Source organism: Dromiciops gliroides, chromosome 5 (assembly GCF_019393635.1).
Source record: "Dromiciops gliroides isolate mDroGli1 chromosome 5, mDroGli1.pri, whole genome shotgun sequence".
Classification (NCBI taxonomy): domain Eukaryota; kingdom Metazoa; phylum Chordata; class Mammalia; order Microbiotheria; family Microbiotheriidae; genus Dromiciops; species Dromiciops gliroides.
Genome location: NC_057865.1, coordinates 272,070,573 through 272,084,175, shown reverse-complemented (window position 1 = coordinate 272,084,175; position 13,603 = coordinate 272,070,573). Strand labels below are relative to the sequence as shown.

At 43.1% G+C, this 13,603-nt stretch overlaps 1 protein-coding gene across 1 annotated transcript in view; it reads left to right on the top strand.

The window, feature by feature from the left end:
- Positions 1–204: 204 nt before the first annotated feature.
- LOC122729727 (uncharacterized protein C3orf20-like) overlaps positions 205–13,603 on the top strand; it is a 39,981-nt gene continuing 26,582 nt past the window's right edge. The window contains exons 1-2 of the mRNA XM_043968749.1: positions 205–576; positions 4,736–4,852. Coding sequence (XP_043824684.1) covers positions 496–576; positions 4,736–4,852 — 198 coding nt within the window. The 5' untranslated portion in view covers positions 205–495. The remainder of the gene's footprint in view (positions 577–4,735; positions 4,853–13,603) is intronic.

Below are 13,603 nucleotides of genomic sequence, written 5' to 3'. Positions count from 1 at the left end.
AACATTTGAAATTTTAATTTAAACTTAAACCCCAATTTAGAATTCCTATATAGCTAGGCCATGTGGACCCACAACAACTTGGCAAGGGGCTAGCCACTCTCTGCTTGAATACCTCCTGTGATGGGGAGCTCACTACTTCTCCAGACAACCTATTCTGCCTTTGGCTCCTGAGACAATCCCGATTTCCCCCAGCACCCAGTTCTTTCTATTCACACGCTAGTTAACGCTAGTTAGTTTCCCCATCTTAGCTGCCCTCTCTCTCCCCACCCCTTTTCCAGGCTGCCTTTTTCCATCGACAATGAGAACATCTGGTTCGTCTCCCAGCTGGTCTGCCCCGTGGTGCTGCGGAATAAAATCAGGGGAGAGGACCTGAGACTCTGCAGGTGCAGCAGCCACGCCATTCCTCATGTGACTGACCTGGAATTTGATTTTCTCATCAACAACCAGATCGCCTGCCCAGAGCAAATCATCGTGATCTGTGTGTACGACTCCTCGATGGCGGAGGACGGCTCGCTGCAGGACATAGAAGAATTGTATGCCCGCAAGCACAGGACGAGAAACATGCCCTGCATACAGGTAAGTGGCGGGCAGCCCCTCCTCGGCCCGCCTCCTGCACGCGTCACCAAGGGGATCCGGGCGCCAGGGATGCATGTCTGGGGGCTCAGGGCTTGAAAGGGGCTCTTAGAGGCTCTCCGTTACAGACGGGAGAGACACGATGGCATAGGGGATAGGGCGCTGGATCTGCGATCAGAAAGACCTGAGTTCAAGCCCCGCCTCAGACGCTAGCTAGGATACGTCGGGCCAGTCCACTTTTCAGGCGTTCAGGTTATTTATCATGTCTTCCAGCTCTAAATCGAGGTTCCTATAAGACTGAGTCTCAGAGAGGCTCAAGGTCACACAGGTCACTCTCGGGGTAGCGGAGAAGGGAAGGGAGCGAGGTACTGCGTTAAGTGCTTTACCGTTACTGCCGCATCTGATCCTCCCAATTCTGGGTGGCCCGTGCTACTGCTGGCCTCATTTTACAAATGAGGAAACTGAGGCAGGCGCAGGTTAGTGCCTGGCCACTATGCTACCTTACCTCTTGCTAGGACCATTGAAAAGTCTGTCTTAAATTTCTTTTTGTTACTATCTCTTGCGTTTACATCACCTAACTCCCCCCTTGTATCCCCACCCATTCCTGCCGCTCCAGAGAACCATCCCCTAAAACATGTGCCTCTCTTCTCCGAATTGTTCCAGGCCTATTTCACATTCTTCTCTTTCACTTGTGTGTGTGTGTGTGTGTGTGTGTGTGTGTGTGTGTGTGTGTATTCATACTGACAGAACCAATGCAAAATACATTCTACATACTGGCCAAACTGGCTTCTCATTTCTAGTACACAACATTCCATTTCCTACCTCCCTGACTTTGCACAGGCTGTCCCAACACCTGTAATGCCCTCCTTCTTTCCCTCCAAAATGGGTGAATCCCTAATGTTGTTGTCCTTCAGAACTCAGCTCAAGGGCCCCCTCCCCCATGAAGCCCCTCTGGATTACCTAAATTGCTAGTCCTGCCCCCACCAAGACATTCCTTTGTGTCTTCTTTATATTTGACGGTCTGTGTTGCTTTCGTCCAATAGAATGGAGCTCCTTGAGGGCAAGGACTGTTGTGTTATTGTCCAACACTGTGTGGTATACAGTAAGTATTTAATAAATGCTTATTGAATGAATGAGAAAAAAAGCAGGATTTCAAACAGGATCCTTTAAGTGCAGATCCAGCACTTTCCCCACTGCACCAATGTAGAATTACAGAATAAGAAACCTTGAAGGAATAATGGAGGCGATAGAATCAAACCCTTCATTTTGGAGGCAAGGATACTTGGGCCCAGAGAAGTTAAGTTATTTTCCCAAGGTCACACAGACAGTTGTAGGTAGCCAAGCTGGGTTCCAGACTATGGGGCGGCCAATACTTTTTTCAAGGCACTGCTTTCTAGAATGGACAGATGTGGAAAAATGCATATTTTTATTTTACACATTTTCTTCATAATCTCTTGCCAGTTAGTTAATTAGCTTTTACAAATCATTATTGTTATTGAGCTAATTACATGGTACCTTTTATTCTCCTTTTAATATTATGGACTGTTAATACAAAGTGTTTTTGTAAGGAGTAGACACTTCAGTTGTTTAATGAATGGATTGAATGAATGAATGAATGTTTCCTCCCTGAAACCCTACCTAGTCATGGTGGATAATTATTTCCATATGGTGTTGTGTTCTCCTTGCGAAGACTTTATATAGCATTTTTTTTTTTAGTGAGGCAATTGGGGTTAAGTGACTTGCCCAGGGTCACACAGCTAGTAAGTGTTAAGTGTTAAGTAAGTGTCTGAGGCCGGATCTGAACTTAGGTACTCCTGACTCCAGGGCCGGTGCTCTATCCACTGTGCCACCTAGCCACCCCAGCATTTTTATGTCTATGCTTGCAAGGGAGATAGGCTCTCTTTTGTGCTCTCTTTGCCAGGTTTGGGAATTAAATCCACATTTTCTTCATCAAATAAATGGAGTAACACTGAATCCTTTTCTATATTCTAGGACATGCTGTGTAATAAAAGGCTTATTTGTTTGAAAGTTTGGCAAAATGCTCTTTTATGCATCAGTTTATGTATTTTTGCATTTTTCTAAGTAGGTTTCTACATTTCTACTTACTCAGCAAATTTGTTAGCATAGAGTGGAGAATAACATTCCCATTAGTTTTCATCTCTATTATTGTTATGTTTCCTTTCTCATTTTGTTCATTTTAATCTTTTAAACATTAATTGGACTAATGTTATTCATTTTATTAATTTTTTCAAAGAACCAACCATTGATTTAATCGATTTGATTTTTTCTTTGCTCTTTTTAAAATTTCTGTTCTGAGTTATTTCCTTTTTAAAGTGTTTGCTTATTAGCTTGCTTTCTAATTTCTTTGGGTAGTATCTCTCTCTCTCTCTCTCTCTCTCATTTTTATTTAAAGTTTTGAGTTCCATATTCTATTCTTTCTATCTTCTCCCCACTCCCTGAGGCAGTAAGCAGATATTGGTTATATATATATATGTTATATTTGTAGAATATTTGTTTTTTGCGGGGCAATGGGGGTTAAGTGACTTGCCCAGGGTCACACAGCTAGTGCCACGTTTGAACTCAGGAAGATGAGTCTTCCTGACCCTAGCCCTGGCACTCTATCTACTGTGCCACCTAGCTGCCCAGTGTTATTGTTACTGTGAGTTAATTCTGCCTTATTTGTCTATCATTTCTTGTCAAGTTGATACATCACTCTGATAGTGGAAGTCTATTCAGATTTGATCTTAGAGAGGTTTCCCAACACAATTGTATTATGATCTATTTCTTTTTGCATTCCTATCAGTTTATCTCTTCTATGTATCGGGATGCTCTGTTGTTAGGCATAAACAATCATTGTTAGGTTTTCATAAGAGGCAGCATGGGGTAGTCGAAAGAGCACTTAATGCATTTGCTACGAAATCCAATTTAATACTGTAATAGTGCAGCTGCTGTAACCAGCAATTTTCCCGCCTGGAGCAAGGAATTTAGACATGTGCCTGGAGCAGGTTGCATGTAATATGCTGTCAAATTAACTCTTTGAGATAAATACAATCGAGGAGGGAGAAAAGAGGAGAGGGATTAAAGGCCCCCTAATAGGGAGACTAGGAGACCCTCAACCCTGTGCAAGGAGAAAGCAGTTGTTTTGGTGGGAAAGTAGGGAGCAGGACAGACTAAAGAGGAGAAAGGAGGCAAATCACTTAACTTCAGTTTCTCTCAGTTTCTTCAACTGTAAAATGGGGATAATAATAGCACTTACCTCCCAGGTTGTTATAAAGATAAAACAAGATATTTATGAAAGCACTTAGCACAGTACCTGGTACATAGTAGGTGCTATATAAATGCTACCTATTATTTCTGTTGTTGTTATTGGTTAATTCTGCCTTATCTGTCGAGTTTTCATTTTATCTTCAACTGATCCTCCTTGTTAACAAGGCACTAAGTTCAGTTTGTTCTATACTACTGGCAGACAATGGCAGCCAGCACCCTCTACATTTCAGCACCTTGGAGTAAAGCTCTGGTCACCCAGTCCTAGTTGTAGATCTGGCTAACAGTTACTTTAGCTTTAGTGACTTTCTTTTTTTTTTTTTTTTTTTGCAGGGCAATGAAGGTTAAGTGACTTGCCCAGGGTCACACAGCTAGTAAGTGCTAAGGGTCTGAGGCTGGATTTGAACTCAGGTCCTCCTGAATCCAGGGCTGGTGCTTTATCCACTGTGCCACCTAGCTGCCCCCTCTGACTTTCATTCCTCAACCTTACATCTTCCCCTAATTTTTAGTCTCTTTATGCCTTTTGATTTGAAGTATACCTCTTAGAGGAAACAGGTGATTTTGTTTTATTTTTTAATCTAGTCAGTTTCTTTATCTGTAAAATAAGGAGGTTGACAGACACTTGACACATACTAGCTGTGTGACCCTGGGCAAGTCACTCAACCTGCATTGCCCCACCAAAAAAACAAAAAACAAACAAAAAAATAAAAATAAGGAGGATGACCTTAATGACCTCTAGGGTGCCTCCCAGCTCTAAATCTAAGTCCTTCTCTATTTAATAGGGGAGTTTATTCCATTTACTTTGCTGTATTTACTGTACTGGGAATGGAATATGCTAGAATATGGAAAGACTAATTGCCTGTGTTTTTAATGTGTGGGCATGCCTTGTCTTCCACAGAGCCGCCTGGATCCCTTTCGGTTGCTCAAGTACAACATCAGTAATGCTGATGAATTCACCGGGCATGCTGGTTCCCTCTTGGTCTACCGACACAATGTTGCCCCAGGCATGTTCTTGGTGTGTATTCTTCATAGCCTCTATCTTAAACTTAGATATTTTTCTTGGAAAGCAATGTAATTGAGCATCATAGTAATACTTTAAAAAATATTATATAGGATGTATATATCCATTGAGGGCAGCTAGGTGGCTCAGTGGACAGAGTACAGGAGCTTGGAGTCAGGAAGACCTGAGTTCAATTCTGACCTCAGACACTGCCTAGCTGTGTGACCCTGGGAAAGTCACCCAACCCTGTTTGCCTCAGTTTCCTCATCTGTAAAATGACCTGGAGAAGGAAATAGCAAAGCACTCCAGTATCTGTGCCAAGAAAACCCCAAATGGGGTCATGAAGAGTTGGACACAACTGAAAGGACTGAACAGCAATAACAACAAAGATGGGTTTTAGGCTATAATTATGTCCATCGACAATACCTCATATATTGGTTGTATAGAGGTACAATCAGTGGTGTATAGGTAAGTGTTTAACAACTGGCTTTCTGGGAAAAAATACACGCATGTCATACTTTTAAGTTGAATCTGCCTAGATAGCAACAAAACAATAAATCAAGCCCCGATTTCTAGTATGTTCTGATTTCTGAGGTGTAAATGTTCACACCAAAAATTTAACAACCAGCTGCCTTTCTGTGAATGGCTTCAAGATGGCTCCAGCACACCTCTGGTTTATATTACAATATGTTACAATACAATCAGTATAATAAAATTCAGATCAGTCTCCAGGAGAAAATCATATGTAGTTTATAATTGCCATCTATCATCTATTCTTTCTGTGTAGATAGCTCCCAGGGCAAGATATCCAGCCTGAGCTTCTCCCCTGAGTTTCAGATGCACAGCATCAATTGCCTATCAGATGTTTCAAAATGAATGTCCCACAGACAGCATAAAGTTAGCAATTCCAAAGCTAACTAAATACATCGTCTCTTCCCTCCTTTCCTCTCCCCACTTCTCCCATTTTTGTTAAAGATACCCCCTAAGTAACACTGTTTTGCCAATGTTGCAAGCATCATCCTGGTCTCATTTTCTCTCACTGAACATTTTTCTTTTCTTTTCTTTTCTCTTTTTTCCTTCCTTTCTTTTTTCTTTCTTTTTTCCTTCCTTTTCTTTTCTTTTTTTCCTTCCTTCCTTCCTTCCTTCCTTCCTTCCTTCCTTCCTTCCTTCCTTCCTTCCTTCCTTCCTTCCTTCCTTCCTTCCTTCCTTCCTTCCTTCCTTCCTTCCTTCCTTCCTTCCTTCCTTTTTTTTTCTGGCAGGGCAATGAGAGTTAAGTGACTTGCCCAGGGTCACACAGCTAGTAAGTGTCAAGTGGCTGAGGCCACATTTGAACTCAGGTCCTCCTGAATCCAGGGCTGGTGCTTTATCCACTGTACCACTTAGCTGCCCCCTCACTGAACATTTGTAAGGAGTAGTCATATCTCTGCATTCCTACCTCCTCAATATCCCTCACATCCAACCCCTTCTCTCCATGTACATAGCTGCTGCCTGAATTCAAGTCCCTTTCCCCATGACCACTGTAACTGTCTCTCCCCACTTGAGTCCATCCTTCACTCTGCTGCGTAGTGATTTTCCTTAAGTATAGATCGGAGCATGACATTCTTATTCAGCTAACTCAGGGGGCTTTTTATGGCCTCTAGGAGAGTGAGCTTTGTGACTTTGCACAGCCCTGCCTCACTTAAAGTCAATTCACCGCAAGTCATGACATCACCCTGATGTTCTAGCCCTCTTTGAGACCAAAGGACAACCCCAACAGCTGTCGGGTTACCCACCATATCTGTGTTTCTCATCATGTGCTCAATTGGCCCATCTTGGTTTTGCTTATACAGTTGTTTGATGACATTCTTCACTCATTCTTCTTTTATAATTCCTTGTTTGTCATAGACTATAGCCTACTGATGTTCACCAATCACTCAGTCAAGTATTTATTAAGTACCTACTGTATTCCTGTAGGAGAAAGAGAAGGAGGGCAGCTAGATGGCACAGTGGATAGAGCACTGGCCCTGGATTCAGGAGGACCTGAGTTCAAATCTGACCTCAGACACTTACTAGCTGTGTGACCCTGGGCAAGTCACTTAACCCCCGTTGCCCCTCAAAAAAAAAAAAAAGAGAGAAGGAAATGGCAAACCACTCCAGGATCTTTGCCAAGAAAACCCCAAATGGGGTCATGAAGAGTGAACAACATGTGACAGGCACTGTGCTAAATGCTAGGGATACAAAAAAGGCAAAAAACAATCCCTACCTTCAAGGGGTTCACATTTAAATGGAGGAAACAACATGCAAACTCTATCCGTGGGTAAACTGATGGCAATCTCAGAGGGAAGGCACTCACAGTAGCGGAGATTGGGAAAGAACTTCTGCAGAAGGAAGGATTTAAGCTGAAAAATGTAAATTATTATTTAATTAAATCAATGATTTAAGGAGTTTTGATCTTATTCTCCCACCAACCTGTAAATTCCATTAGGACAGGAACTCCATCTTACCTAAATTCTGCAGCTAGCCCAAAGCTCTGGACATCTTCCATTAGACTGTGGGCTCCCTAAGGGCTGGGACTGGCTTTCCTTGTACTCCCAGAGCTGGCCCATAGTAAGTGCTTACTAAGTGCTTTTTTCAAACTTCACTTAAAGATCTGACAGCTTGCTGAATTTGTTTAAAATAATCTTTTGTTTGTTTGGTTTGGTTTGGTTTGGTTTTTTGTTTTCAGCAGGGCAATGAGGGTTAAGTGACTTGCCCAGGGTCACACAGCTAGTAAGTGTCAAGTGTCTGAGGTCAGATTTGAGTCCTCCTGAATCCAGGGCCCATGCTTTATTTACTGCGCCACCTAGCTGCCCCCTAAATTCTTTTAAAAAATAAAAATAAAAACAAACCGGAACCTTGACTCCTGTTATTCCAGAACGAATAGGTTTATGGGTCCTTGGACCTCAAGTTTCTCCTGTAAAATGACAGAAGGAAAGTTAGGTTCCTTTTTGCCCTCTAGCTACGATGCTATCGTCAAAACAAGCTTCCCTTAGGTTAAACTCATGTGGTTGTTTGTCCACTGGGTGCCGCTGTTGGTTCACCTGAAAGGAGCTGGGCACTACTCGCAGAAGCTGTGTCCCTAAAAGGGAAGAAAGTTGCAGGATGGCCTTCTTTGGGACTCAGGAAGCTGTGCAGGCTTTCTTTGGCAAGTGTGGGGTCAGGAGTAAGAGCAGTTCCACTCTTGGCACATCTTCCAAGGGAAAACACAACCTCTGTCCAAACTACAGAACTGGTGCTCAAGTTACCTCATCAATACAGGTTTCCTGGGGCCAAACAAAGCAGAGACCAGAGGCATTATTATTGGGATAATTTAGCTTGGGGGGGGGCGGGGAGGAAGGGACCTTAGAGATCATAAAATATTGTTTTATATTTGAGGAATCTGAGGCCCAGAGAAGGAAAGGACAATTAGGTCACAGGCTTTAGACCTGGAAGGCCTTTGGAGAGAAGATTCCAACATTTTACATTTGAGGAAACTGAGGCCCAGAGAGGCGTCTCAAAGCTCCCATCAGCCAAATTCTTCTTTGTCTCCCCCTCTTTTTCTTTTTTCTTTTCTTTTCTTTTTTTGGTGAGGCAATTGGGGTTAAGTGACTTGCCTAGGGTCACACAGGTAGTAAGTGTCAAGTGTCTGAGGTTAGATTTGAACTCAGGTCCTCCTGACTCCAGGCTGGTGATCTATCCACTGCACCACCTAGCTGCCCATCCCCCTCTTTTTCCTTCTAAATTATTCAATTAAAGCAAAAGCTGGAGAGGAAGACCATCCGGTTTCAGTGGTGTAAATAATTAACTCTCAGATAAGGAAGCTCCCCACCTGCCAATACAGGCCCGCATCTGCTTTGGCATTCAGTCATAAGGAGTTGTCCAGGGTGCTAAGAGGGTGATTTTTGCCCAGGGTCGGCTGGTTGGTATGTGGCAGGGTGGGGGGACGTGGGGGAGGACTCAAACTCAGGTCTTCCTGACTCACCATTCTCTACTACCATTATTCCTCTAAAAGATTAAAAAAAAAAAACCTGGGGAGGAAAAAGGAAATCATTGTAATCAATAAATGAAAACGGGGCTTTCCCCCGGCTGTCCCCCCGCGTGTGGAATGCTCTTCTTCCTCATCCTTGGCTTCAAGTCCCAGCTAAAACCCCACTTTCTCCCTTAATGCTAGTGCCCTTTAGTGAGTATCTCCAATTTGTCCCATGTGTCTATTGTCTGCGCATAGTTTGGGGCACGTTGGCTCCACCATTAGATTGTGAGCTCAAGAGTAGAGACTGACTCTTATCTTTCTTGGTATCCCCAGTGCTTGGCACACAATAAGTGATTAATAAATGCTCATTGGCTCGAATGAGTTATTGCAACAGGGTTTTAGTAAAGCTACTCCACTACCCTAGGGTCTATTAATCCTCTGAAAATGTACAACATTTTTGCGTGTGTGTGTGTGTGTGTGTGTGTGTGTATGTGTGTGAATTGGGGTTAAGTGACTTGCCCAGGGTCACATAGCTAGTGTCAAGTGTCTGAGGCCTTTGAATTCAGGTCCTCCTGACTCTAGGCTGGTGCTCTATCCACTGCACCACCTAGCTGCCCCTTAAACCTACAACTTTTAAAAAGATATTAATATATTTTAGTTACTTATATGTTCTATAAATATGTAACTGTTCTATAAATATATTTGAACATATTTAATATAATGTATTTAAAGTACAATGGGGCATAATGCATAGGATGCTGGCCTCGGAATCCGCGAGATGAGGGTTCTAATCCTCCCTCCCACACTTCCTGCCTATGTGAGTATGGTTGAGAGATTTAATTTCTATCAGCCTCAGTTTCCTCATCTCTCAAATGGGGTTGATCATCCCAGTAATAGGGACTTCTCAGAGTTGATATGAGGTAATAGATGTAAAGTACTTTGCAAACTCTAAAGTGCTATGTAAGTGTTAGCTGTCATTGTTGGGTGAATGCCTTACCCAGTCAGGGGACAGGCTTGCTTAGTTCTATATTGGGGAATGACCTTTCTAAGCTGCCCAGAATCTGTTTTCTCCACTGCTTCTGTGAAATAGCAGGGTCTGGGGGGGGGGGGAGGAACAAAAAACAAAAACCTGTGATAGCCTAAGATGTTTTACTCTATTGCATTATGAGACCAGGTTTCTATTGGGAAAATGAAACTGAGGCAATTATTGGGACTGGTTAGTTTCGACTCACCCACTTTCGAGTGAATTTTCCAGATGGCTCCGGCCCCAAATTACATTTCAGGTGTATTGAATGATGCTGGCTAATGAATTTTAAAACCTTTAAAACCTCAGCCTGGTGTAGTGGGGAAAGGCCTCTAGGAGTGGAAGAAAAACTGAACTCGGACTCAGTTCCCATTTGTAGCAACTGTATGACTATAGACAAGTCACAGAACTCCACTCTGAACCTCAGTTTCTCCATCTGTAAAACAGGGCTAATAACGAATGCTTGAACTATTTACCTTACAAGGTTGTCATTAGTCCACAAGCACTTTTTTTTTTTTGCAGGGCAATGAGGGTTAAGTGACTTGCCCAGGGTCACAACAGCTAGTAAATGTCAAGTATCTGAGACCAGATTTGAACTGAGGTCCTCCCAAATTCAGGGCTGGTGCTTTATCCACTCGAACCACCTAGCTGCACCCCACCCCAGCATTTATTAAGCATCTCCCATGTGCCAGGTCTTGTGCTAAGCACTGGAGATACAAAGGGGGGAAAAACGGACCCTACCCTCAAGAAACTTAAAGTCTAATGGGGGAAGGAGAACAACATATAAACATATAGATCCCTACAACACATAAAAAGAGGAGATGGATGTTGTGAGGACAGTGTTATAGAAGTGGGAACTGTTAGCCAGAGGAATTGCAGGGAGGCTCATTTATTCCCCCTCCTGTTACAAATTAGCATCTCCCTGCCAAAGCAAACACAGTAGAAAGCATTTGCAGTCAGTGCCCTGTATTTTCCAGTTTTGGTACAAAATATGCTTTCCCATTCTCCATCTCATGTGGCCTTTCACAACCCTGTGAGGCAGGCAGGCAGGTATCATCCCATTCTGTAGAGGAGGAAACTGAGGCTCAACAACAAAACAACCTAACAGAAATTTATTTAAGCACCCACCATATTGAAGTCACTGTGCTAGATGCTGAGGATACAGAACAAAGTAGGAAAATGCCCAGGTCCTCAAGAAACTTCTAATCTACCCCTGGGTTGACTTGCCCCAGGTCAGGTGGGGCAGTGGGATGTAAATTTGGAAGCCTCATTGCAAATCCAACACTCTGGTGGCCTCTCAGAGGGACTGCTCTGCTCCAAAGTGAACACCAAGAAGAAATCCATTTGTTTATAATTGGTGGGTTAAATTTAGTTGCTTGTTTTTAATATATGCTGGGTGTGTCTCAAAAATAACCCTGGTTTCTTTAAATAGGTTGCTGAGCCTGGGGGGAGGGATGGGGGTGGAGGAGAGTTCTTCAGTGGGAGCCTGTAGGGAGACCTCGAAGACATTATATAACTTCACTTTAAAGGCCTAGGGGAGAGAAGAGGGCAGAGAGAGGAGGGATCATTGAAGGCCACTCGAGGAGACAATTGTTTCCTGAAGGCGGAGTGGATTCCACACCTTGTGGCTTTTAGTAATGGAATTGGCAGTAAAGTCAGTCACTTATCTGAACTGTAAACACTGGAACTTGGTTTAAAGCTATTCAGAATAGCCTGAGATGAGAACTCGAAAAGAGCATTCTTTTCTTTTTATCAAAAAGAACATTTTTAAGTGAGAGAGCCTACTTTTCAGGCAGCTAGGTGGCACAGTGATCAATGGACTTGGAGTCAGGAAGCCCTGAGGTCAAATCCAGCCTCAGACATTTACTAGCTGTGTGACCCTGGCCAAGTCACTTAACTCCTGTCTGCCTCAGTTTCCCTATCTATAAAATGGGACCAATAATGGCACCTACCTCACAGTTGTTGTTTTGCATGATCCTGGGTAAATCACTCTCTGAGGCTTTCTAAGTCTCACTGACACCTTGACAATTACGAAATCAGAGGAGGATCCCAGAGTCAGTGGAGGGATTTCCCAGGCCAAGTTTTCCTCAAGTTGACAAAATTACAGGTCCTTGAGTATTCATATATATTTATTGTGTTTATTTATATTTGGATCCTGTGGTTTTATGGTGTAAGGAAACTTCTACCAAATCAGATTAGTTTCTGCTCTGAAATTTATAGTCTCACAGAACTAAGGCAGGAGTGTCACACTCAAATTGAAATGGGGCCACTAAACCATACATAAGGCTCCCAGAAACCACATGTTAATCCACATTAACATTCATTATGCTTTATTATATTATTATTTATCTTATTAAATATTTCCCAATTACATTTTAAAAATATATAATTATACTTAATTTACTTTAACATTTTTAAATCCAAATTCTCTCCCTCCCAATTACATTTTAATCTAGTTCAGGCTGGTAGGTTATAGGCAGCACATTGCCCTCCAGGGTGTGTTGACACCACTGACTTAGAACACTAACAGGGTAAGTGACTTGTTCAGGGTCACACAGCTGTATGTCAGATACAAGATCTTTCTGAGATCCAAGCCAGTCAATACCTCCCTCTCATACTCTCTCTGTCTCTCTCTCGTTTTCATTTCTCTCCTGTTTCCCTCTTGTCTGTTTCTTTGTTTGTGTCAGTGTCTCTTTTCTCTCTCTATCCCTGTTTCTTTCTCTCCCTTTATATATGTTATTACAAAAGTCTTAGTACAGTTTTGAACTATTAAGTTTTATCATCCAAGTGTGGGCTTTCTCTAGGTGTTATGGTGGGAGGCTCCCAGCTCCCTCCCTGTTGAGGATGGGCCAGAGGTAGAGGCTGCCTTTTAGATTCTGAGGGCATGAGGTTTCTCACCTATGAAATGAAGCCTTCAAACTCAATGATCTCTCTGGTCCTTTCCAGTTCTGAATCCTTTGATTCTGGGCTGAGAATTTTCCTCTGCTCCCTGAATGGCTCTCAGATGTTTATCAACAGTGAACAAAGGAACAGTGAGAGTCCTGCTCTTTCTAGCTTGTCCCTAACTCTGCTATGGGAATGTTTAGATGTTTCTAGCTCTCCACTGGCCTTATCTATGCTGGACAGACATTGTGCCCCTGCCTGGGGTCAGAATTACAGCCACAGGGAGTGTTAGTGCCCAAGAGGTTTTTAGACTTTTATAAAGGGGCTCAAATCCAGCAGGGGTGGCTTAGGAGGAATGTAGTTGTCTAAGAAAGTGGGTAGCTATCTTGAATCACCAAAGGAGAGGAGGGAGGGTCTGAGGTGAGGGTAAACTAGAGAGACTGCCCCAGGCATTGTCAGTCAATCAACAAACATTTATTAAGCACCTTGTATTTGCCAGGTGCTGTGTTAGGTTAGGGCAGCTAGGTGGCACAGTGAATAAAGCACTGGCCCTGGAGTCAGGAGGACCTGAATTCAAATCTCACCTCAGACACTTACAGGCTGTGTGACCCTGGGCAAGTCACTTTACCCCAATTGCCTTAAACAGCTGGGGCCATCTCCAGTTTTCCTAATATCTCTCTCTCTCTCTCTCTCTCTCTCTCTTTTTTTTTTGGGTGAGGCAATTGGGGTTAAGTGACTTGCCCAGGGTCACACAGCTAATAAGTGTTAAGTGTCTGAGGCTAGATTTGAACTCAGATCCTCCTGAATCCAGGGCTGGTGCTCTATCCACTGCACCATCTAGCTGCCCCGCCTAATATATATCTTGCCACTGGACCCAGATGACTGTAGAGAA